The 27,853-nt window shown below is 36.6% G+C and overlaps 1 protein-coding gene across 1 annotated transcript; it reads right to left on the bottom strand.

Annotated features, from left to right (window-relative positions):
* Positions 1-35: 35 nt before the first annotated feature.
* Positions 36-26,637, bottom strand: LOC141340402 (NACHT, LRR and PYD domains-containing protein 3-like). The gene is made up of 8 exons (XM_073845355.1): positions 26,567-26,637; positions 26,258-26,371; positions 25,838-25,951; positions 22,815-24,623; positions 21,560-21,733; positions 11,239-11,412; positions 1,648-1,826; positions 36-1,277 (listed from the first exon to the last, which is right to left on the bottom strand). Coding segments are annotated over exons 1-8 (2,616 nt in total). The 5' UTR covers positions 26,617-26,637; the 3' UTR covers positions 36-1,275.
* Between the last annotated feature and the right edge of the window lie 1,216 nt (positions 26,638-27,853).

The raw sequence follows: 27,853 nt of genomic DNA, 5'->3' as shown, positions 1-27,853 counted from the left end.
GCAAAAGCCCTTTAGTTTCACTATTTATTACAAAGTATGAGTGACAGGCATAAGGGGATGATCAAACAGAATGCAGTTTTGTTCTTATAAACTCTTATTCAACTGCAGAGCCGCAGCGCTGATAAATGAGAAAGAAGGCTGGTTCTCAAGCACAACACTTGGAAGAGCTGCAAGACGAGGCACAATTGTCAAAGATATCCATAAAACGCATATTTACATAGATAAATGAATTTAAAAAGCAGTGGAACTTTGTAAACAGCTCAGAGTAATACTATCATCTCCATAATAACGGTATGATTGGCCAATTTGGACTTTGTCAGCCCATTCTACAATCTTCATTCTGCGTTCCCACACTGAATCATTCCGGCAATTTACTGGTAATGTTACAACTACCCTTGCTGGTAAATTGCTGGAATGAATTCACCGGTATTTTTGAACAGGTCCTTATTCATACATAATCTACTAATGGTAATTTACTGGTAATTTACCAGTAAAGATTAAATGTGTGAAAGGGGCTATTGTCACCTTGCACATCATTAAAACAATTTCAATATTGTTGTAGATGATAAGTAACATTTACTTATTTTATCCTGAGTGACCAGTGTATCTCACAGTGCAGTTTATAATGCAAACTTTTATCACAATCATGGATTGTCATTAAACATGCCGATCTGAATTGACCTCATAGAACAAATATCTTTCTTTCCATTTCTACTTAAATATCCACCCTTCCAGTTAAAATTTCTTCTTTTGGATGTTTAAAATTCACAACTTCACACACAAGCTCAGCTATCCTCAGTTAGGTCCTGCTGGAGATTCTGGCACTGCTTGATCCATAACACGCATGTGTTAGTGTCCCTAGGTGTAACATCAATGCAAATTAAAAAAAAAAAAAAAGTCCACTTTAAATTAAAATTAAATTAAATATTGTAGCGAATATTCACACCAGCCGTTTCCCTGTGTTTTTAGTCTCTCATTTTAAAAGCTTTTTTTTGTGTTATGCTGCATTTCTGAGCGCTCTCTCTGGTTTTGATCTTGTGCCTGGTTTCCTGTTTGGACTCTGTTGTTTGGATTGTTTGTCTGCTATTTGGATTATGATTGTGGATTACTCTCATTAAAACTGTGTTTGGATCTTTAGCCCAAGTCTTGAAGCTGTTCGTGACACAGCAGTTTGTGTCTTCAGTGTCTGATTTTGTGACCGTGACATCTCTGTAGTGGTTCCTTATTCACCATCAGCTGATCCGGAGGAAACTGGACTGACGTCTACATATTGAGTCCTACAATAAAACACACATATGAGTATGAGACATTACTGCTGTCACATTACATCAGCAGATCCATTTCAGAAAAACACAGTATATTCATATTACAGCCAGAGATATGAATGAACAACTGATCTTAGATTAATAATAGTGAATGATCAACAAGTCTCTCTTTATCACTTACACACAGACATACTGGAAGAGATTAATATATAGATGAATGAAATATTTGCATATTCATAAATCATCACAGAATTAAACACAGTTTAAAGTACAGAGACTAAAGTGGAGCTGAATTATTATTTTAAATTTTCCAGTTACACACATATGAGGCCTGTTTCTAAGCTTTGGCCATTTTAAAAGATTGAAATAATAATTTACTCACAATAGGTGAATGTCTCCAGTTTATAAAGTGGATCATCTTTCAGATCAGAGAGTAACCTCACTCCTGATTCTCCTAGTTTATTCCCAGACAGACTCAGTTCTGTCAGGTGTGAGGGGTTTGATCTCAGAGCTGAAGCCAGAGCAGCACAACCTTCATCTGTGACACCACAATAACTCAACCTGTAGAGAACAATGACAGTGTGAATTGTAGTTGAAGTGTCTGTAGTTGTCACATACTGCTGCTGACAGAATGAGATTTATGCATGTTGATGATCCATTGGTGCTGTTTGAAACTGCCATGTGCTTTAAGACTGAACAGAAACACAGAGCTGAATGTGAGATATTGTTCCAGTGATTTAAGGATGGATCTGTCTGGAGAAACAGTCACTTGCTTCTAAACACCTACAGGAAGGGGGACTTCCAGCAGCAAGATGAGGAGATAGTCACGTTTCGTTTATGCTCTCACTCATTTTCATTTTATTTTCATGAATACATTCAAGCATACTTTAAAAAGGGATATCTTTGTCTCTACTAATACCCTACATCTATGGTTAATCAATTTGTTTAAAAATAACAAGCATGACGTGAATGTTAAGACAGACATGGCTCAACAGCCCCAACCTATAGCAAGCTAGGATGGAGGCCGCTGCGACACAAATATAGCCACGCGGAGCTATCTTTGGCTCCAGAGGACAATACACTTCTTCGACTAGTTAAAACTGAACTGATATCCTCTCACAGTCAGATGGCAAGCTTTCACTCTGAGACTGGATTGGAGGTCAAGACCAAAATGTATGACACTACGGAGAAAATGGAAACAATGCTCAATTCTCACCATGACTCGCTTGAAACAATGAAAACCACAGTTTCAACTTTGAAAGACCAAATACAGAAGCAAGACCAACAATAAATCCTTGAGAATAGGAGTCATCACCAAAACCTGTGGATAACTGTCATACTTGAAGACACTGAGACTGACTTCCTTTCTGGATACTTTTCAGAGGTGCTAGGTGAGGATTTACCTGATCTTCAATCAGTGGTGTTGGTTCATGCCGGCAACAGGCAAAAAACAATGATCGTTCGCCTGCACGACTTCTCTGTTAAGACCAAGATTCTCCAAGCCTCCAGGAAGCGTGGTGAGCTTACATTGAGGCGCACAAGTCCATATTTTCCCTGATATGAGTATCGAATTGAGCCATAGAAGAGCTGCCTTGAACCCTGTGAAATTCAAGCTTAAGCTGTCATGATCTGGGCTGTGGGGTTTCCCTCAGCCACCTGACGTCGCTGTTTCCCCTTCCTCTTGCACTGCACTTCCCTGATTGTATTCACCTGTCTATTGTCATTAGCACTATCAACCCACACCTGTTCACAATTATCCGTACTATAAGAACTCTCATTTCCCACTCATCATTCTGGTTGCATTATATGTTTTGTGAATCCTGTCTTTGTGTTCGTGATCCCGGCTCTAGACCTTGTTCTTGTTTTGTTCTTTTGAGTTTAAGTTGTGTTCTGGCCGTGTTGGCTTTTTGTTGTGTCTGTTTATTTCTTTAATTAAAGATCTATCTTACCAGAAAGATTTGTAAATGCCTTATAAACACCAGTTCATTTGCAAGATCTACAAATGATGTGTAACACATTTACAAATGATGAATTGTTTACACTTTAGATTAGGGGATGCAAAAAGATTTTTAAATTATTTATTCATGCATTTACACAACAGCTTTTGAATACTTTGTAGTGTGTTCTGCAATGTAAGGGCTGACTGGTGAGGGTAAAGATATCTTCTTTGGCAAACATGAGCTGCATCCCAAATGACACACTATACTCTGCACTTATTCATCATGTACTTATGCACTTTGCACCATGTAGTTTATCAATTATATAGGGTTATTTTGTATTTTATAACGCCCTAAACAACCTTTCACAAGAACCTCTTTTTTTCATATCAACTTCAAATTTGGAATAACTTATTTATATGTAAGGCTTTAAATTGATATCAATTTTAGCATAAAACCTGTTATGTAAAATATGTATTTTATATAAAATATAGTAAAAATTGTACAGTGTATTTTCTTTACAGTAAATTTAAAGTTCTGTAATTTGTTAATACTTTATTTTATTTTTTTAAATACCGCTTCTGCAATAATCTGCTGATTGTTTTCTTTATAAAGAGACCTACCTTCGATATGTATCCCAAAGTGTTCATGAATTGCAACAATTTAAGTTTGGATAGTGCACTTTCACGCCTATTTTAAAAAAATGGGGCTGACAGTTAAGGGGTTAACTATTAACTTTTTAACCATTTACTAAGGATTTGTTTGATTATTTCATGAAGTGCCATTTTTTAAGATAATTTAAGACAGTTTGGTAAATCGTTAGCATATTACTTACAATAAAATGAACATATCACTTATTAATGATTTATAAACACATAGTCATGTTTTGTAAATAATTAGTTCATCATTAACTAATTATTTGTAAATTAACATGTAAATGACTTGTAAATGAATTAACAAAACATACACAAATTGTTAGCATATCACTTATTAATCATTTGTGACTGTTTTGTAAATGATTATTTCATCATTAACTAATCACTTATAAAAGAGTTATAACGGAACGTTATTATGAAGTGTTACCAAAAAAACAAACATGCAGCACTCCTTTGTCTCACTGTTATGATGCATGCAGGACGAGACGAGACGATAGACAATATTCAAACAAACAACTATATTTAATATTAATCTTCAAGAGGAACAAGGCAGGAACAGGCAGGAACACAGAGATCTTCTCACACGTATACCACATTAAGGACCGACAATACACTGAACTCAAAGACAGACTTATAAAGGGTAACTCATAATTAAACATAGGTGACGGTGATTATACAAACGAGGACTAAACCAAATGATCACAAAATGACAGGGGGAGACAATGGGAAAAACCAAAGATCAAAAACAGACGTGAAATGTGACACTCACTGTTATGTGTCTCTGTGTGACATTTGTGTCTGAGTCCCTAGGTGGCGTTGAGGGGGAGTCCCTATTCCTCGAGAGTTGCGTGACGTCATCGGGGATTCCAGATAAATAGGCTGCGAGGCGACAATGGCGTGGCTCTCTCTTTCGGCTCTATTGTTCTCGAGGGCGCCTTTTTCCCTTCGCCTCTTTGGGGGCTATGTTTTGTTTTATGTTTGGGTTTAATTTGTAACTTTGTTATTTAAGATGTAATCCTTTGTTTCGTTATCAGTAGCGGGTAGCGTATTTGTTTGTTAGCGCACGTTTTGTGTTTAGTTAGTAAGATCTGAGCGAGGGAAGCAGCTGTCCGGAAGATTCACCTGTTTTATTTTCTATGCGGGAGTCAGGTAAGAACTTTACTCCGAGAACAGGTGGAGTCAGGCGTTCTGTTCCTTAGTGCTACTACCCGTTAACTGATATTATTTCTTTTGTTGATTTGCTTGATTTAGCTTGGTAAACATCCTTTTTGAATTCTTGTTTGTTATTTGAATGTTTGATTGGATTTTTGTTCATTTAAGAATAAATGGAGGCGTCTCGAAATTCACACCAGACGTTGTGACTCTTTTATATGTTCGGCCTGTGTCATTTTTGTAATGATATAATTTAACGAGCTTTAAAATGGCTATAGGCCGTAACATATTTGGAGGCTCGTCCGAGATTGATTTTGGTGTGACTTTGTGTGATCTTTTTGATCTGTTCACACTTTAATTCGTTTCTTAGTAAACTTTGAGTCACATTCGATTGGTGTGAATTTTTGCTCATAGTTTCCTTTTCGTTGTAACTCTAGATGTCTATCATGTTTGATTTAACGGATTTTATTGCGAAACCGACGCAAGCGGAATTGTTCCAAATTAACCGGGTTGATCTTATGAAAATTGCTTCCCATTATAAGGTTAGTTTTCGTAATACGTTATCTAAACGTGAACTGCAGGTTTTGCTTGTTAATTCGTTGCATAAACAAGGTATCTTCGGTGATGAGGAAAAATTGGAGGACTTTCCTGAACCTGGTGAGGGTAGTTCAGAAGATCTTGTTTTGCAAGTTAGGAAATTAGAGTTACAAGCTAAAGAGCATGATAGAGCGTTGTTAAAAGAACGAGAAGAATGGGAGCGTGAGAAAGAGAGACAGAGAGAGCGTGAGAAACATGAGCTTGAACTAAAAAAGCTTGAGATGGAACAAGCTTGCCGTCTCAAAGAAATCGAATTGAGAGCTCGTGAAAGGGGTGTAACGGATGCTTCTGATTTCGACGTGAGTCGTAATATACGTATGGTTCCTCCTTTTCGAGAACAAGAGGTAGATCAATTTTTTGCTCTTTTTGAACGTGTTGCTAGCAATCTTAAATGGCCGAAAACATTTTGGCCCATGTTGTTGCAGTGTGTTCTTGTGGGGAAAGCCCAGGAAGCTTATTCTTCTTTGTCAGTGGAAGAGTCTCTTGATTATGAACAAGTAAAAGCTGCCGTTCTTAGAATTTATGAACTGGTTCCTGAGGCCTACCGCCAAAAATTTCGTAATTATCGAAAAACTGATGATGAGACCTACGTTGAATTCGTTCGCGAGAAGGAATCAATGTTTGATCGGTGGTGTGCTTCTTTAAAAGTAAAAACTTATGAAGAGCTCCGTGAACTAATTCTTTTAGAAGAATTTAAAAACTGCTTACCAGAACGCGTTGCAACCTATCTAAATGAGCAAAAGGTTCTCAAATGTTCTGCTGCTGCTGCTCTAGCTGATGAATATGTTCTGACACATAAGAACGTGTTTAATATTGCGCAGAAATCTTCATCTGCTAGTAGTAGTCGTCGGTTCTCAAAACGTCACTTTGAGCGCACTTTGTCCGCGGATAAAGTGGATAGTTCTAAGCCTGTGTCCTCACCTGTTTGTTTCTATTGTAAGAAACATGGACATCTTATTGCAGAGTGCAATGCACTCAAAAAGAAAAATAGTGTCCCTAAACCAGTAGGTTTATTGATGACGTCCTCGCCACAGGTAGAAGGATTAGAGTTGTTAGCTTCGCAAGCTGACGTGTGTGAAGAACAGGGGTATGTGCCGTTTATAATGAACGGATTTGTATCTTTGGCTGGTAATTCGAATTCGCGAAAATCAGTCAGGATACTTCGTGACACAGGAGCTGCGCAGAGTTTTATTCTGGAAGGAATATTACCGCTGTCTGAGGATAGCTCTATTGGTTCAAGTGTCTTAGTACAGGGATTTGAGATGGGCTTCGTGAATGTGCCTTTGCACGAAATTGAAATTGAGTCCTCCCTTATTAGCGGCCGCGTTGTTGTTGGAGTGCGACCGTGTCTTCCCGTTCGAGATGTCACTTTTATTTTAGGGAATGACTTAGCGGGAGGAAAAGTTTTTGCTAGCCCTGAGGTAACTAACGTTCCTCTTCCCTGCGTTACTCCTGATGAATTAGCTCAGAAATACCCGGAGGTATTTCCTTCGTGCGCTGTTACTCGCGCTATGTCACAGAGACTGAAAGATAAAAGCTTTCGTAAGCCGGACGATGAGTGGAAATTTGATTTGAATGATACGTTCCTTTCTAATTCAGATTCTGGGGAAGTGAAGTGTTCAAACTCTATTGATGGTTTGGACATCGCCGTCAAGAATCAAGATGAACATTTTATGGTGCTTAATTAACTGTCTCTGTCACGCGAACAGCTTATTGCTGAACAGAGGAAAGATGAGAAAATGTCGTCCCTCTTCGAAACTGTTGTTCCTGTTGAGCAACTCGAATGTGTATCACAAGGATACTTTGTTGAAGATGGTGTGTTGATGAGGAAGTGGAGACCATCAAATTCATCTGCTGCTGATGAATGGCAAATTATTAAGCAGGTAGTAGTTCCCTCCTCATATCGTTTTGAAATCCTGAGACTTGCACATGACGGTTTGTTTGCCGGTCATTTAGGAGTAAACAAAACATACGATCGTGTGCTCCGACATTTTTTTTGGCCGGGCTTAAAAAGCGATGTAGCAAATTACTGCCGAAGCTGTCATGTATGTCAAAAAAATTGGAAAACCGAACCAAACTATTCCACCTGCTCCGTTATATCCAATTCCAGCTATTGGTGAACCATTTGAGCGTGTGATGATTGACTGTGTCGGTCCCTTGCCTCGTACGAAGTCCGGAAATCAGTATTTACTAACAATAATGTGTACATCTACACGTTTTCCGGAGGCAATTCCTTTGCGGAAAATTACTGCACCAGTGATCGTGAAATCACTTATCAAGTTCTTCTCATTGTTTGGCCTTCCGCGTACTATCCAGTCAGATCAAGGTACGAATTTTATGTCACGTGTTTTTAAGCAGACTCTGGATCAGTTGCATATCCAACATAGTACTTCTAGTTGCTATCATCCAGAAAGTCAAGGAACCTTGGAGAGGTTCCACCAGACTTTAAAATCAATGCTTCGTGCATTTTGTCTGGAATTCCAGAAAGACTGGGATGAAGGAGTACCTATGGTCATGTTTGCAGTGAGGGAGGTAGTACAGGAGTCTTTGGGCTTCAGCCCAGCCGAGCTGGTGTTTGGACACACTGTTCGTGGCCCACTGAAAATGATCAAAGATCACTGGTCTAGCGAACTGAGTTCAAGCAATGTCCTTGACTATGTTTCCGAGTTTCGTTTGAAATTGCACCGTGCATGTGAGTTGGCCAAAGAGAACTTGAAGGTGTCGCAACAACGAATGAAAAAACGTTTTGATCGTGGTGCTAAACTTTGTACTTTTTCTCCTGGTGATAAAGTGTTAGTGCTGTTGCCAGTACCTGGATCTACACTACAGGCTCGTTATTACGGTCCTTATCAGGTGAAAGAGAAGGTGAGTGAGCTTGACTATGTGTTATTGACAGCAGATAGAAAGAAAAAAACTCGTCTGTGTCATATTAACATGCTTAAGCCGTACTTTGAGAGGCAACCAGATTCGTCTGGGAAAAAGTCGGCTGTGTTAATTGTCTCACCTACAGATTCTTCGGTGATCACAAAGCAGGAGCTGTCCAGTGCTGAACCTTCGACCTGTCCATTGTCCCCTGTTGTTTCTGATAGTGCCGCTGTTTTGACTACACTAGAGGAGGATGATGTTGATTTTCCCTCTACAGAGTTGGTGGCAGGAAGGTTGAAAAATTCAGAGATAATTCATGATCTTGATTCGTTTCTTTCCCATTTGACTGTTACCGAACGCGCTGATGTGATAAATGTCATTCAGACTTATGGTAACCTATTTTCTGATGTTCCTTCTCGTACTTCACTGGTCGAACATGATATCGATGTTGGCGACTCATTGCCTATAAAACAACATGCATATAGGGTGAGTCCCGAAAAGCGTGCTCAGCTGCAAAAAGAGGTAACCTTTATGCTTGAAAATAACATCGCTGAGCCCAGCTTTAGCTCCTGGAGCTCACCCTGTTTGCTGGTAAAAAAATCTGATGGCACATTTCGTTTTTGTACCGATTTTAGACGCGTTAATGCCATTACGAAATCAGACAGTTATCCTTTGCCTCGCATGGAAGACTGCGTGGATCGTGTCGGAAACGCTGCTTTCGTAACAAAAATAGACCTGCTCAAAGGTTATTGGCAGGTGCCTTTGACGGAACGCGCAAAAGAGATCTCTGCGTTCGTTACACCTGACCGTTTCCTTAATTATACAGTAATGGCTTTTGGTTTACGAAACTCTCCAGCCACATTTCAGAGGTTGGTAAACTGTGTTATCGAAGGCATGCATAATGTGGAGGCGTATTTGGATGACCTAGTTGTTTATAGTGCGTCCTGGTCGGAACACATTGAACAGCTTGATACCCTGTTTAATCGTTTGTCTCTTGCTAATCTTACGGTCAACTTGGCGAAATGCGATTTTGGACGAGCTACGGTGACATATTTGGGAAAGATTGTCGGGGGCGGGCAAGTTCGGCCTGTTGAGTCTAAGGTGGAGGCTATCACCCATTTCCCTGTGCCTACTACTCGCCGTGAATTGCGTCGATTCCTTGGAATGGTTGGGTACTACAGAAATTTCTGTAAAAATTTTTCTGTTGTTGCCTCTCCTTTAACTGATCTCCTAAGCCCTAAGGTACCATTTAAGTGGACAGAATCGTGTCAAACGAGTTTCGAAAAGATTAAAGCGCTTTTGACTAATTATCCAATTCTTTCTGCTCCTGATTTTCGCCTTCCGTTTTTGCTTTCTGTTGATGCAAGTGACACGGGTGCAGGAGCTGTGCTCCTTCAATGTGATCAAATTGGTGTTGAGCATCCCGTTTGCTATTTCTCTCGGAAATTTAATAAACATCAGCAACGCTACTCCACAATTGAGAAAGAGGCACTCGCACTTGTCCTTGCTCTCCAACATTTTGATGTCTACGTGGGTTCTGTCACGTATCCGTTGATCGTTTACACAGACCATAACCCTTTAGTTTTTTTGAATCGAATGAAAAACAACAACCAACGTTTAATGCGTTGGAGTCTGTTTTTACAGACATTCGAATTGGATATTCGGCACATTCGGGGTAAAGATAATGTCATTGCTGACGCTTTATCGCGTGTCTAATAAGAATAAATTGTTGTTGAAAAATTCAGGTAAGACCATTTGTATTCCTACAATTTATTCACTTAAGGGTGAGGGTGTTATGTGTCTCTGTGTGACATTTGTGTCTGAGTCCCTAGGTGGCGTTGAGGGGGAGTCCCTATTCCTCGAGAGTTGCGTGACGTCATCGGGGATTCCAGATAAATAGGCTGCGAGGCGACAATGGCGTGGCTCTCTCTTTCGGCTCTATTGTTCTCGAGGGCGCCTTTTTCCCTTCGCCTCTTTGGGGGCTATGTTTTGTTTTATGTTTGGGTTTAATTTGTAACTTTGTTATTTAAGATGTAATCCTTTGTTTCGTTATCAGTAGCGGGTAGCGTATTTGTTTGTTAGCGCACGTTTTGTGTTTAGTTAGTAAGATCTGAGCGAGGGAAGCAGCTGTCCGGAAGATTCACCTGTTTTATTTTCTATGCGGGAGTCAGGTAAGAACTTTACTCCGAGAACAGGTGGAGTCAGGCGTTCTGTTCCTTAGTGCTACTACCCGTTAACTGATATTATTTCTTTTGTTGATTTGCTTGATTTAGCTTGGTAAACATCCTTTTTGAATTCTTGTTTGTTATTTGAATGTTTGATTGGATTTTTGTTCATTTAAGAATAAATGGAGGCGTCTCGAAATTCACACCAGACGTTGTGACTCTTTTATATGTTCGGCCTGTGTCATTTTTGTAATGATATAATTTAACGAGCTTTAAAATGGCTATAGGCCGTAACACTCACGCTTTGTAGACTGACAGAGTCGAATTAAGTCAAGTTTATTCACATGCACTACCGATTTCCAGAAGACTCTCGCAATCATAGAAATGGTGCAGTGCTGTTTTCTGATGTTTTTGTGCTGGTTTTGAGGACAAGGAGACAAGACAACCTGACAAAAAAATGGTCTTTATGACCCAGAGTAGCTGCTGTATCTGACCATACCACCATCTTGGTTCGATTTACAAGCTTTGGTCTTACAATTTACATTAAAGGACACATCTTACTGAGGACAAATACATGAAACTATGCAAAAAAAGAACTTACCACAGTTCCTCCAGTTTACAGTGAGGATCCTCCAGTCCAGCACAGAGACACTCCACACCCAAATCTCCAATTTTATTCCTAGACAGATTCAGGTGTCTCAGGTGTGAGAGGTTTGATCTCAAAACTAAAGCCAGAGTAACACAACCTTCATCTGTGATGCCACAATCACTCAACCTGTAGAGAACAATGACACACTTTACTCTCTTAGATCAGATCAGTTTAAGAGTAAATCCTTTAGTAAAGAGAAAATACAAATCAATGTGTGATGGATCATTGGACTGAGATGTAATATGTCCAAGAGCACAAAACATGATCATAAAACATCTTATTCGAGAAATATAAATAATATTTCGACATTGCACTGTTAATATTTTATCTATATTGTCTGTCTTATGAAGATAGAGTTTTGAGTTTGGGAACAACTTGAGCTGCATTGTGAAATTGCGAGGACACATACAATTTCAATTGTAGGCCTGTTAACTGGTTGTGTTCGTGTCAAATTGATCCGGAAAATATATTCTTTTTCAAGAAAATACTAGTTAACGTTATCGCATTGGATTTATGAGATTTATGACTTCTCTTAATTTTTTTTTAAATTTTCATTATTTTTAGTGGGTTTTTATTTCACCTAGTCACACTTGTGGTGTTCCTGGTCAAAAATGACCGGGCTCCAAACAATTGCTTATGAATCTCTCATTATGCTATATTATCACCAAGTATGTTTTGTCAACTTTCATTTAGGACTGGTTTTGTGTTTCTATTTGGATCTGATTAATCGTAGGCCTTATTCATCTGAGAGTAGGTACCTTGTTTTTTGAGTGAAAAATTTAATTTTTATGAATAATTTTCACAATATTAAACAAAAAATAAACACTAGTGTGCTTTAATGTTTAATGTTTAATCAGGAAGTTTGCTTTTATTTTGTACAAAATTGCAAAAAGTCACATTTGTGGTGTTCCGGGTCAGGTCATTTTTGATCGGTCAGTGTGACCTTTTGCAATTTTGTACAAAATAAAAGCATTTAAAAGCAAACTTCCTGATTAAACATTGAAACAGACTAGTTTGATAAACAGTGTAACTTTTGTTTACATAATTTTTTGTTTAAATCGTGAAAGTTATTTGTAAAAGATTTTTTTCACTCAAAAACTAGGTACCTACTTTCGGATAAATTAGGCCTACAATTAATTAGATGCAAATAGAAACACAAAACCAGTCCTAAATGAAAGAAAACAAGTTGACAAAAAATGGAATCCACTATTTGGTGATAATATAGCATAATGAGAGATTTAGAAGCAGTTGTTTGGAGTCTAGACATTTTTGACTGGGAACATCAAAAGTGTGACAGGAATCCAGGAATGACAGGAAAATATTCAGAACATGAAAATAAAAAAGTCCACTGTCATTACTTTCCCACTTATCTGGTGTCTATTAGGTTTGTAAACTTTTCTAATTGGCTTGTTTCAGATAGTCCTCAAAGTGACTTTAATGCAACATACCATTTTAATGAAAGTACTGAAGTATTTGAATAAATAAATGTTATAAAAAAAACAATTAACAAATAAAGCTATAAGCAGGGGTGCACATATGTTTTTTTAGTCTGGTTGTCATAAAAGTACCTGAAGATTTAGTTTGGTCCTCACTTTACACAAAGTGTGACCTATTAAATATAACTCTTTTTTTTTTAAAAAATAAAATAATAACATGTGGTAGTAGAATAATGTTTTTTTAAAGGGAGTATTAAAAAAAATACAATTATTTTATAGTAAACTTAAAAATAAAAGGATAATATTTAATTGTATGTGATTTTTTCATCATTTTCAAATCTAAATTATTAAGCTTTTATTTTGGCGGGTTGCAAAGTACATAATACGAATGGTCCGTGGACCAGTGTTGCCAGCTGGCGTGGGTGCAGACAGCCTTCAGTATACGCACACCTGATTAAAAAGCATTCAGTGAAGAGCGTCAGTGAATAAAATGTCATGCTTTGAAAGCGTCAGCGAATAGCCTATAATAATGCTTTGAGTTCGAATAGAAATCTTATGCAGTATTAAAGTATGTCAGTCTAAAATGGTAATTGTACATTAACAGCTGCAATCATGTCGGTACGCAAATGCGTGCTCTGAACTTATTTACACAGTGCATTTTCTTATTTTGGTCGCATATGCAGACCACTTATGTGCACCCCTGGCTATATGCCTCATGTATATCTATATCACAAGATTTTAATTAATGTTTTAAAATGTTATCATGAAAATTTAACCACTTTTATTTTTGGCAAAGTGCTGCACAACAGACACTCTGTCCCTTATTCAGTTGGACATGCGTTCAATTATGTCTGACAACTTAAACTCAGCAAAAAAAGAAACGTCCCTTTTTCAGGATTGTGTAGTTCAACAATAATGTTGTAAACAATCCAAATAACTTTACAGATCTTCATTGTAAAGGATTTAAACAATGTTTTACATGCAGGTTCAATTAACCATAATCAATTAATTAACATGCACCTGTGGAATGGTCGTTAAGACCTTAGCAGCTTACAGAAAGTAGGCATTTAAGGTCACAGTTCTAAACGCAGGACACTAAAGAGATTTGTCTACCGACTGTGAAAAACACCCAAAGAAAGATGGCCAGGGTCCCTGCTCATCTGCGTGAACGTGCATTAGGCATGCTGCAGGGAGGCATGAGGACTGCTGATGTGGCTAGGGCAATAAATTGCCATGTCCGCACTGTGAGACGCCTAAGACAGCACTACAGGGAGACAGGAAGGACAGCTGATCAACCTGTTGGATCGCAGGGTGAGGGCTAGGGCCATTCCCCCCAGAAATGTCCAGGAACTTGCAAGTGCCTTGGTGGAAGAGTGGGGTAACATCTCACAGCAAGAACTGACAAATCTGGTCCAGTCCATGAGGAGGAGATGCACTGCAGTACTTCAAGCAGCTGGTGGCCACACCAGATACTGACTGGTACTTTTGATTTTGAGCCTCCCTTCATTCAGGGACACACTATTCTATTTCTGTTAGTCACATGTCTGTGAAACATTTTTTTATATATATCTTATGGTGTTGACTCTTTTAGTGTTCATACAAATATTTACACATTACGTTTACTGAAAGTAAAAACAGTTGAAAGTCAGAGGACGTTTCTTTTTTTGCTGAGTTTATATTGTCAATATCATTAAAATTTGAAAAATAAATAAAAAATAGAGGTCTATAAGTATTTAAGAGATTACAATTTACAATTTTGACTTTATTAAACTTTTTGAAAACAGAATGAATTTATATGCATGTATTTTTACTACAAGTCAATTTATTGACACTGAGATTTTGAAGGATTTGCATTTTTAACCAGTAATGATTCTTTATTATGATACTACTTAAATGGGTGCATTCAGTTCTGCTGCCTGCATTAACAGTGTAATTCAGTTGTTTATTCTTTTTATATTTTGTCTGACTTGTCATTGTTTTCAATTTTATTTTTATCTTTTATTTTATTTATTTTTTTTTGGGGGGGGGTTGTTTTTCACTTTACAAATACTTTACAGTGTAACATATGATCTTACCGTAGTAACTGTAGATTACAGTGTGAATCCTCTAGTACAGCAGAGAGCATTTGTTTATTAAATAATGGATCCAGAATTGAAGGGCGAACTGCTAAAAGAGCATCATACAAACTGTAGAGAACAAAGACATATTTTTCACTCTCTCAGATCAGATTAGTTTATACAAAGATTCAAAGGTCTGATGTGAAAAGCTTTATTGTCATTCCGCTACATGTGTGAACATACAGTGGAATGAAATGTCTTGTTTTTGTTTAAGTAGACCACGGTGCTACTTAAATATAAACATTCAAACATATAATAAATATAAACATATAAATATAAACTACTTAAATATAAACATACAACACTAGACGTGAGAGCAATTTTTTTAAACCCATCCATAGCTAACTTTCTGAAGCGGTAATGTAACTATACATATACTATAAATAGTTGACTATACACATAACCTAAGACAGACTATACAAGTACTTTACATAATACTGTACAATATTGTGCAAAATTGCAAAAGAGGTATTTAAGGTTAAAAAGCAAGTAGTGCAATATGACTTGTGGTACATTCACAAGTAAACATTTGTGTTATCTTGTTGAGTCCTTGTAACATGGAGTGTTTGTAAGAAAGTGTCTGGTGCATATTGAGAGAAGAGTGTTTCTACAGGTGGTTTGTCCAGTCCACTCACCTGTAGGGGTGAGCGGGGCACAACCTAACGCGGGGTTAATTGTAACACACGTGGTTCAAATATTTCCACACACGCTAGCATAACCAAATTTACGGTATTTACTAGTTGCCATAGCAACACTATGCAGAGAAAAAAGGTCACCAAAATTATAAGCATTTTGAAGATATCGCTGAATATTTATTTTACCATAGTAAAAGTAAATTTCTGGCTGAAGTAAACTTCTCATTTCTGTTTTTAGTATTCATTTAAAGTTAGACAAAACTGCTATTATTTTAATCTCCAATTTGTTATTTATCGGTTTAGATAGCAGAAGACACTAACCAGTTTTGAAACTCCAGTCGCGCAGCTGGGGAACGATGTAACACTGTGTTACAATATGCCCCGCTGTTAAACATTAAACTATGCTATTCTATGACATAAGCGGTGCAATTTACACTATTTACTTCTAAGGATTTTGATAAGAAATCTCAAGAAACGGGTGAATAAAGGCTGACAATCAATGTTTAATGTTCAGATGTTATTATTTCAAGAAATGTAAAGCATTTTGGCTCGTTTATGTGTGTCTTGTTCTATGAGAGTGGTGTGTGGAGGGACGGGAGTGTTTTTCTGAATGTCTAAATGTGTTTCATTTATTTGTCCACATTGTTTTGAACTACTGTACAGCTGTGTGTTGCGATCAGGGCCGTTCAAAGCATTGTTGGGATATGTTCATTGTCAAACTCCAAAATTAGATCATTTTTATAAAAAAAAAAAAAAAACGTCATTACTTCATTTGAAAAAGTTAACACATGTATTTTACTGACAAAATATTTTAGTTTGTTGTGTATATTTTTTTCATTCGATCAGAGAACATTTTAAGCTGTCATATGGTCGTGTTACAACGTGCCCCTCAGATGTTACAATGTACCCCATCTATGGGGCATGTTGTCACGTTTCACTTCCTTTATTTTGAGGTAAATAACGAAAAACATATACACTCTAAATATGGAACAAAGCGATATATTTGTACTAGACAAGTGTGAAAATAATGTGGATAAAAATTGTACTCTGAACCCCAAGTGGATTTACATAAACCGCGAAATTCAAAAAGTGTTAGGTTGTGCCCCGCTCTCCCCTATATAGCACACTCTGAATTGTGCAGTGTTTTCCTTGAAACATGGAGTGTTTATAAGAAAGTGTCCGGTGCATATAGAGGAGAAAGATTGTTTCCTATAGGTGGCTTGTTCAGCCCACTCAGAATTGCACAATGTTTTTGAGGTTTAGGTTGTCAACAGTTTTCATGTGGTGGAGGGGGGGAGGGTGTCCTGGTTTCAGTTGGTAAAATAAAATAATAATAATAATAATAATAAATAAACAAAAGTGCACATCAAATACTTTAAATACAGAAGCTCAAACATGTGTGAAGCACCAGAACGGATCCCATTCATTCTTGAACATTTACGCGATGACAGCCATAGTGTGCCAGAACGCCCACCACACACCAGCTTATTGGTGGAGAGGAGACAGAGTGATAAAACCAGTCAGTATATGGGGATAATTAGGAGGCCATGATGGTCAGAGGGCAAACTTTTACTGTTGATTATCAGTTGGCTGAGGTGCTTATTTTGATTTTATCAGACATATCAAGGTGCACAAAGGTCTCTCTCACTCTCACACACACCCTCACACATGCACACACTATAATATGCTGTTATACTCCATAGAACTCCATATAAAGCTAAGCTTTTTTTGCACAGGCCTATCTAAAGGGTTAATGTGAGAAACTGATAATCAACAGTAAAAATGACTAATTTTACCTCTTCCCAACAGGGAAACCCACAAACAATCAAGAATGCATCATTATTGTTACGTTCATGTCTGTTTATGTCATTGGTTTCTCCCGTTGTCTCCCCCTCTTGATCTGTTTACTTTGGTTTAGTCCTCATTACCGTCATCCCCTTCACCTGTCTGTAGTTACCAGTTACCCTTTATAAGTCTGTCTTTAGTTTACTGTTGGTCTTTGGTGTTGTTCTACATGTGTGGATGTTCTCTGTGTTTCTGATTGTTCCTGCCTGAATCACCTGAAGATTTATATTAAAGTAGTTGTTTGTTTGTATCACGTTTCCCGTCTCGTCCGTCCAGCACGACTCGTAACACTTATATGGTGTCATGGCTTTGCAATCAAAAAATGTCGGGTATAATGAAAGTCAATGGGGCAAAAACAGCCACGAACAGTAAATTAGGGGGAAAAAATTTAAATCTGATGCTGCACAAAAACTAACAATGCATGAAAGCCAATGTTGTTACTAATCTTTCACATGTCCAAGACTGTGAAAAAGATTAAAAAAAAAAAAAAAAAAAAATCCAGTCCACAATTACCTTTTATATTGAAAATAAGTAATTTTGTGGGGGTTTTTTTCCCAAATCAGTGACATCATCTATAAACTTGGAAATTAAAAAGTCAAAATCATTTAGTAGTTTTGATCAGGACTGAGGTTGATTAACAGATGTATGCAAAAAAAATTCAGAAAAAAATATTTATCTGATACATTTTTGAACAATGCACAAGGGCTAAATAAAATATTAATGTGTCGAAATGTTTGAACGGTATTATATAAGTAAAAAATATACAAACTTTAAAATTAATTTTGTAATCAAAAGGTTTTTGCCTAGAGCCTCCAAATGTCTAGAACTGGCTCTGGCCAGCAAGTGATGTAATAAAACTGCAGCTTCTTTACAAGTTTTATGTTTGATCAATTGTATTACAATCTGCCCTTATTTAGCAAGTGCACTCATGCAAAAACAATTTTCAAGTTCAACACGTTTTGTTCCATTCAGTTGTGGATGCTGCTGATTGAGCAGTTGTGTGTGTGTTTGAAAAAACAAAAACAAAAAGTGACCTTGGTAATACTGCCCTACTTAATGCCATTTTTATTTTACAAATTGTATTATCAGCGTAACAATTTGAGTAAATGTGTAAACTGTCATGACTCTGGGCTGCGGGTTCTCCCTCAGCCTCCTGGGGTCGCTGTTTTCCCTTCCCTGCACTGCACTTCCCTGATTGTTCACCTGTCCTGATTGACACTTGTGTGTTCCAGCTGTTCACTATTATCACAGTCTTTATAATCCCCACTTTCCCCCCACGCTGGTGAGTCTGCATTGTTTTCTGTGTCTTGAGTTCTGTCAGTATACTCTGTGTTTCTTAGTTCCCTGGCTTATGATCCTGTTCTTGTTTTGTTCTCTTGTATTATTTCTAGTTGTGTTGTGCCGTGTTGGCCTTTTGGTTTTGTTTTGTTTGTTTAATTATATTAAAAATCTTCCCCTGCACTTGGACCCAGACCTCCTTTATTTACAGTGACAGTAAACTGTAGGGAATGATGTCCTCCTTCTAAAACAATGTACAGTTATGTTTAAATTTTAACAAATTATTAGTTTTTCCATTTTCATTTTTAATTTGTTTAATCACAAAACGCCAAAACTGGCACCATTCTGGAGAGAAATTAGCAAGAGTTGGCAGTCAAAATTAAATCTGCTGGATGATAGATATTCTTCAGTCTTTCTGACAAACTAAATAATAATAATTTACTAAATAATAATAATAATAATAATAATTTACTAAATGTAAATTACAGTATGTACAATGTTTTCCTAATGTTTAGTGCTTTCAAGTACTTTTTGCTTCACAGCCGATCAAATTTGAAGACCAGAAAGAACTGTTTGATTGTATATATGTATATATATTGATTATTGTCTGTGTACACACTGAAAGATTTAGCTATTCAAATCAGAATTTTGAGTGTCAACTTTTAAAAAATATGAATATTACTGTTACAAGTTCTCAAATTCAAATTTGCTCACTCTCGTTTACCTTTATAAATTTAAGAGTGAATTTATTATAGTAAAGAGAAAGTACAAACTTATAGCAAATCAACTTGTTTGATGGATTGAGATCCAAAATCCAAAACATGATCATAAATCATCATCATAAAGTGTCATTCAGTAGGACAAATAATACAATCTCATTGCACCAATTGTATATGTGATACAATCTGGGAAAACTCGTCGGATGTTACGCTGGGACATTTTCAGGAAATTCGAGAAATAGGTCAAATGTCAATTTTTGTCAAAATTAGGTTTTCAGTACATTATCATTCTATAACATCTTATCTATCATTTCTGAACATATCTTGGTAAAATTCACTTGTTTAGAGCAGAAAAATAGTGATTCATTGCAGCAAGTGACCTGAAAAAAAAGACTGTGTCTTTTTCTTACTGTATGCTAATAATGCGTTGCTAAGGTGCTTTCTCTTAACACCACAAAAACAGTTAACCTATCAAAATAAACCACATAACATATTTATTAAAGGTGTATCAATGCACATTCACCACCAGTCCTGTGTAAACTATGGCACGCAAAGTTTTTTTTTTTTTTAATTAATACCGTGAGATGGCGGAGCGCAACAACACAGTCTGAAGAACTGTAACTTAGCTGCTCACTTAAACAAAGGTCACATATTGTACACCTTTTTGGAGGTTTATTTTAGCTGTTGATGTCCTTAAGAATATATATTTGCGGTATAAGTGCCAAAAACCATCTCAGTATATTTTTGCAGCTCCTCTTTTAGGGGCTCTGTCAAAAACAGGTTGATTTTGGCCCATCTAATTAATATTCATGAGCTTCTCTTCTGATTGGCCTGTTGTTTTCTGAGTGACACACGGCCAGGCCAACCATAGGTAACCGTCATGTATCCTGTGGCTTGGTGATACTCAACAGGATGTTTCTGAATGGTAATTAATGTTTTTTGTTTTTTTGTTTTTTTGTTTTTTTGTTTTTTCAAACATGGATTGTAGTAAGCTATGTAAATATTGCTTTAGTAAAGCCCTTTCACACTGTGTGTTGATTCTGGAAAATTGCCGGAAAGTTGGCAGAGTGCCTTTCGTGTGAACAGGACGCAAACACGTCCTGGGACTGATTCTGGGAATGATCCCGGTTTGGGAGCCTAGTAACATTGCTAGGATCAGTCCCGGAACGAGCGCTGTGTGAACAAAAGCCAGAACTAATGGCATAAAGGCTGTGCTGTAGGGATGATGCACATTATCATGCAACTCTTCACGACGAAAAAAATATGTGCAAACTGGAATGAAGCAGCGATCAGGGAGTTCCTCACTATCAGCGCTGAAGCACAGATTGTGCAGCAGTTTCAGTTTAGTGCAACGTACGTGTCGCATTACACGTCACATGTCTTTACAGGTTGTGTGTAAAGCACACACAGATTCTGGAAAATCACTGTGTGAAAGAACCAAATCTAACAATTCCAGAATAAATCATGGGACACATTATCCGTGTATTTTCCAGAATCGCTGTTTGAAAGAGACTAAAGCTGACATTCCACTGCTCTTTTATATGAATGTTGTTCAGAAGCCTGTGTAATGATGTAGTTTCCTGACATCCATGGACTGAACAGCGTTTTCTTGACTTGTTTTCGTGTTGTTGTTGCTTAGCAATGGAGGGGGTTTGGCAAAAGACGGGTGGGACGGTGGTTGGTGCTCAGGGTGGTGACTGAAGGCGGTGACTGAGTAGATCAGACGTCACATTTTTATGGAAGTCACAGCGGCTCGTGAAAAGGCACAGCTACTTTATGTAGGCTGTGTGCATTTTACTGTGGATTGACTGTTTTGAAACTTTTCCCAATATAAAATATGGTAGGCTACATTATTTGTGCTATTTAAACATACAAGGGTTGATCAAAAGTTTGAAGACTATGCCCATGATAAGCAACGGAAAACAGACATTAGTTTGTTTGTGTAATGACAGTATAGCAGTATAGTGCTCCTGACTATTTAAAAAATAGTCTCATTCAAAATCCACTGACTGTGTCAAGCTCAACTCTGTTTTTAGATTGAAATGTTGATTGTGTGTGAAAGTGTGTATTTCAGTGTGACTCTCAGTTCTGCAGTATCATGTTACTGAGGACCTGCTCATGTGTTTAATCATGTACAGCTCAATCAGCTGAATTTACAGCAGCAGAAAGAGGCTGAACACTTTAAATATACTTACCATTGTAAATACATTTATATTGTGTTTTATGGTCAAATATGATCTTACCAGAATTGCCACAGTACATCTTCAGGATCCTCCAGTACAGCAAACAGCAGCATGACACCAGAATCTCCTATTTTACTCCCAGACATATTCAGTTCTCTCAGTTGTGAAGGGTTTAGTGTCAGAGCTGAAGCTAGAGAAACACAATCGCAATTGTAGATGCCACAATTCCTCAACCTGAAGAGAAGAAATCACACTATTCACTCTCTCAGATCAGTGTAGCATTATTAAAAATAAAGTACAAACTTAAAACACAAATCAACATGTCTGGTGGATCATTGTTTGACTGAGATCTAAAATATCACAGAATGATGAAAACATGGGCCTTATTTAAGAAAGAATATTACATTGTTGCACAATGTCAGTGGTTTAAAATTACAATTAATGAAATTACTATCATTAGTCATTTTTAATTATTGACAAGCCTGAATAATTTATTCATACATGTACATGGACATTAGGCCAAATCTACATGGGTTTCTTCCCTTTCCCTTCACTTATTTTTAAGGAAAAAAATAAAAATAAATAGACAGAAATTGACATTTCTATTTCCAATGCAGTCTCATAAAAGTTAATCAGGAAAAAAAAAAGAAAAGAAAATAATAATAATAAAACTGCTCCTGCTTATGAATAACTTTTTGCTTGATGATGAAGTATCTAAATAGTCTATAGGATATAACAAAGTGCTTTTCCAGTCCCGCTCCCACAAGGTTTTATTCCGCATCCACCCGCTCCCGCTATATATTAACTATATTATTCGCCCGCTGCCCGCTTAGAATAAATTTCTTCCCGACCTGACCGTTTCTTGTTAAATTTAGTTCTAGTTTCCAGAATCATACATTTAACCTTTTATAAACAATATCGATCTGGAAGGGTTCCGTGTTTAAAGCTAGCCACAAAACACTGTCAAATGTAGGCTAAATACCATGACTGTGAAATAGGAAGGAGATATTTTAATTATTTATTTATAAACTACTGTTTTTTGAGTCAGTGATGATGAAGTTATCCTCCTCATCTCCTCGTTGGACGCGCATTTAGAGAGAAATGCATCTTTACGGACTAGCTACATAATAAAACAGTTTTTGTTTTCGATTTCGATTTCTATTTCTCTCTACTCAAATTAATTGTCAGTGTATCTAAAATTGTGTATCTTAGAAAAAGAAAAAGACGAACTACCTCTTAACTAAAGATTTATGGGCTTTTGACTTTGATTTTCTTAATGTTTAACAGTAAAGCAATTGCTCTCAGTGATACTTACTGAACTGATCTGGATTCTTTGATCACAGGCAGCAGCTTCTGAAAGACTTTCTGTTTGATGATTTTGTTTTTTCCACAAACAAATTGATTAATATCAAACTCATCCAGCTCTTCCTCTGATGTCAACAACACAAAAACTAAAGCTGACCATTGAGATGAAGAAAGTTTGGCTTTCTTTATTGTTCCAGATTTTAGATACTGTTGTATTTCCTCCACTAGTGAATGATCACCCAGTTCATTCAGACAGTGGAACAGATTGATGGATTTCTCTGGAGAGTCAGTGGTCCTGATCTTCTTCTTGATGTACTTAACAGTTTTCAAATTGCTGTCAGAGCTGCTTCTTGTCTGTTTCATTAGTCCTTGTAGGAGAATCTGATGAGACTCCACTGACAAACCCAGAAGGAACCGCAGGAAAAGATCTAGATGTCCATTTTTACTCTGTAGAGCCTCATCCACAGCTCTCTGATGAAGCTCAGACAATGAAACATGTTTTGATGTATTGGGTTGAAACCAGTCCTTTACTTTAGACTGTAAACTCTGTTTGGTGATTTGGTCAATTATATTGCTGTTGTGGTTTGTCCAGGAGAGGTGCACATATAGAGCTGCTAGATGTTCCTGAATGCTCAGATGAACAAAGCAGAAGACTTTCCCCTGATACAAACCAAGCTCCTCTCTGAAGATCTGAGTGCACAATCCTGAGTACACCGATGCTTCTGTCACATCAATGCCACACTCTCTCAGGTCTTCCTCATAGAAGATCAGATTGCCTTTCACAAGCTGCTGAAAAGCCACTTTCCCCAGTTTGAGGATCATGTCTTCATCTGTCACCTTCTTCTCATAGTCCTTCTCATGTTTGATGTTGGTCTGAAGGATCAGGAAGTGTGTGTACATTTGAGTGAGAGTCTTGGGAATCTCTTCACTCTCTGCTCGACTCATCATCTTCTCTAGAACAGCGGCTGAGATCCAGCAGAACACTGGGATGTGGCACATGATGTAGAGGCTCCTTGATGACTTCAGGTGTGAGATGATCCTGTCGGCCAGACTCTCTTCACTGATTTTCTTTCTGAAGTATTCCTCCTTCTGTGGCTCATTGAATCCTCGTACCTCTGTCACTCGATGGACACACTCAGAGGGGATGAGATCAGCTGCTGCTGGTCTGGAGGTGATCCAGATGAGAGCAGAGGGAAGCAGATTCCCCACAATGAGGTTCATCAGCAGCACATCCACTGAGGCTGATTTAGATATATTAAACAGTTTCACTTTGCTCTTGAAGTCCAGAGACAGACGACACTCATCCAGGCCATCAAAAATGAACAACACTTTATATCCATCACTGGATATTTCCATTTCTTTAGTTTCAGGGAAAAAGACATGAAGAAGATCTGAAAGACTGAGTGTTTTGTCCTTCATCAAGTTGATTTCTCTGAAAGGAAGTGGAAATATGAGCTGGACGTCCTGATTCTCTTTCCCTTCAGCCCAGTCCAGGATGAACTTCTGCACAGAGACTGTTTTTCCAATGCCAGCGACTCCCTTTGTCAGCACAGTTCTGATGGCTTTGTCTTGTCCAGGTAAAGGTCTAAAGATATCATTGCATTTGATGGCTGTGTCCTCTGTTGCTGCTCTCCTGGATCTTGTCTCAATCTGTCTCACCTCATGCTCATTACTGATCTCTCCACTCTCACTCTCTGTGATGTAGAGCTCTGTGTAGATCTCATTCAGGAGTGTTGGGTTTTCCTGCATCGCTGTTCCCTCATACAGACGGCTAAATTTCTTCATCAGATTTGATCGAAACCTGTTGAAGACTTCATGCCTGTAAAATTCAAATACTGCATTAAATAAGTTAAGCTAATGTATTGTGTCATAATCAAATAATATCCTCCTGACTACCAGCAATGGAGTTTTGTCCTCTGTAGAGACCTTATATGTCAGTGTTTTAAGTCTGGATGGGCTTTTCAGAGATACTAAATGATTGGACGTTTCTCCATGACCACTCCCTCTCCTTGGTCTTTAAAAATGGCTGACATTAATTTAGTGATCAAATGTAACAACCTTATGGAAATTTGATAATATTTTGTAATGATAATTTAAATCTTAATAATTTTCACTTTGTTTCCTATAAAACAACATCTCAGGAAAATGTAATGGGGTTTCAAATTAAAATATGACTTTCTGTTATGAAACAGGATATTTATTTAATGCATGTCCACTGTAGAGGACACCAGGACTTGGTACATGTTTATTACACATTTTGGGAAACACAACAAGTGAATAGGGAAAGAAATTATATTTCAATATTGCTATGAAATATTAGATATTATTATGAAAATCTTGCCAATTATTACTCCCAGTATTACACATATTTGTTCATTATATATTGCCCCAAAAACAAATTAATATGCTAATTATACACAGTTTATAGATACATTGTTTATAATGGGAAAACCTGTTCATGGCCATTTCATGAAGAAAAATGGTTTATTAAATCATTCTGTAAATATCTTTTAAAAAATAGTTGAGAATCATCTTTATATAAAGTTTGGTATGAAAAATAAATATTGGTTTGTGATTAAAACAAAAATTGGACTGTTTTTGCCTTTTTATGTCTATTCATGTCTTTTTATTTAAAAAAAATGATTTTTTTTAAGTCCTGATGTCCTCTACAGAGGACATAGCATAACATATAAATAAAATATAAACTCTAAACAATGTAATGACATGAAAAGAAAAAAAAATCTCAACAACAAAAAAAAATTCCTGGTAGTCAGGAGGATATTTTAGAGAAATAGTATACCTGAGATTAGTTTTAGTATCTCCACTATTAAAATGTATGTAACAAAAGATGTTGAGAACTGAGTGATTTCACAAATCTCTATGTTACACTATATGTTACAATCAGATAAAGGTAAAAATAATTACTTTTAGCAATGTACAAGAAGAATATCTCATATATTGTAGAACATACAGTATACACTATTTTGATGGTATAAAATAGCATGCTATAATAACATTTATATAAAAATGTACCTGACATTAGTCTTTGTATCTCCACTCTTAAACTGTATTATTTGATCCTTAGACATGTTACTCCTCATAGACACACAGCTGAGCTCTGGTTCTGATCTCTTCTGCTGAAATGAACTATAACAGAGAGATTAAAGTGAATCCTTTGAATTACCATATTTAACAAAGTATATTTTCATATATTATTTAAACAATAACTTAAAAAACACTTAATGATCCTTTAATTTACACTACTTTATTACAAGATGTTAAATACAACTAAGTGCTTTCACAAATGTGTTTCTTTGTGTAATGCTATATATGTTAAAATATCAGTGAAAGATAAAAAAAAATGCATTTTTTCATTAATTGTATTACATACTATGTACACTATTTTGATCATATAAAATGGCATGCTTTGATAATATTTATATAAAAATGTACCTGAGATCAGTCTTTGTATCTACAGTCTTAAACTCTATTGGAGGATCCATAGACCAATCACTCCTCATAGACACACAGCTGAGCTCTGCTTCTGATCTCTTCTGCTGAAATGAACTATAACAAAACAGATTTACTTCTTTATGATGATCATGGTTTTCTTGTAAAGCATTTTCATCAAAAACACTTCAAGAGGAGGCTTTTTTTTTAATAAAATTATTTTAATTTAAAACCTCCCAGACACCAAAACACAATGGAGACTCCCATCTACCATCATTCAATGTGATTTAATATAGTGTTTATTCAAAGTACCTGCATCCTGGAGAAAAATCTTCATCTGTGGATGTTTGTGTGTCATCCATGATGAAACAGAATCTGATCTCCAGCACTGACTCTGAATGGAAATGACAAACAAACACAATAATTCAGCTGAACGCATCCTGAGAGAAACAGGATCATGAGACACAGCGTTCACTTAGATACACAATGTTAGTCGTGTGTTAACAAATGCTAAAATAAACCACAGACAACACCAAACACCAATGAAATCATGTTCATTTTTGCAAAAGAAAATAATAAAACAAAATATTTATCCTTTAGAAGAAAATATGAATGCGGAAGTCACATGTACAGCAGAGAGAACTCAGCACTCACCTTATTTACACAAAGATTCACATAATCCACCACCTTTCTATGAAGTAGCTACTAGTTCAATAGATAAAAAAAAAAAAAAAAAAAAACGTTTCTATAAAACACTTTGATATTGCGTATAGAATCGATTCTGGCTGTTTAAGTGGAAAAACACCAACTGTGAACATTTGGTTTCACTTTTTGATTGTGACACGGAAACCAGCAACAGAAACCAACTTCCTGAGCGCGAACTCAAACTTCATCCGGTGAACTTTTTTTTCTTTTGCTTAAGAGAACATACCAAATACCAAATAAACAACAATAAGAAAAAATCTTAATACAATTCATAAAGTACAAATATTAGCATAACATAAACAATCAAAAGAAACATACATTACAAAATTTTAGAGAGAAAAATAAATATAAACCAGGGAAATAAAATAAAATACAATACAATACAAGGGGCTTAATCATCAAATAAATACATTCAAATGATTACACAGTTTAAGGGCTTTAAAGTAATTGGCCAAATAAAGTAAAATTGGCCAAAATTACAATGTTATTACCAAATATTCTACATCACAATTCTGGCAAATATTTTACATTTACATTACATTAAACAGTTTTAAAATCAAAGTCAGGTATTACATATTTTAAACCTAACCAAGCATAGAGGTCATCCCACAGTTTTAGAGAGTTTGCATAAATAAAACAAATTCAATGACTCCATGTCTGCTTCACAAAAGGTACGCTCATTACAATCCATGTTAAATCTGTGTCTGAGGAACTCATTACAGGGATAAATATCATTAATAATTTTAAACTGAACTCTTTTTACCTTTGGTAGAACTGGAACAGAGTGGGTTGTTCTTAAACGATTCATTCATTCATTCATTCATTCATTCATCAACTAATCAATTATCTTTCAAGTTCAGACAGCATAGGTTAAGCTTATATGGGGCTGTCACA

This window comes from Garra rufa, chromosome 8 (genome assembly GCF_049309525.1).
Source record: "Garra rufa chromosome 8, GarRuf1.0, whole genome shotgun sequence".
NCBI lineage: Eukaryota > Metazoa > Chordata > Actinopteri > Cypriniformes > Cyprinidae > Garra > Garra rufa.
This window is presented reverse-complemented; position numbering and strand designations above follow the sequence as displayed.

Coding starts and splice junctions, on each gene's coding strand:
- LOC141340402 (XM_073845355.1), bottom strand. CDS start 26,616: ATGGATGACACACAAACATCCACAGATGAAGATTTTTCTCCAGGATGC. Junction 26,372..26,566: donor GATTTTTCTCCAGGATGCAG/GTACTTTGAATA, acceptor GTTTTGTTATAG/TTCATTTCAGCAGAAGAGAT. Junction 1,827..11,238: donor TGTAAACTGGAGGAACTGTG/GTAAGTTCTTTT, acceptor TGTTCTCTACAG/GTTGAGTTATTGTGGTGTCA.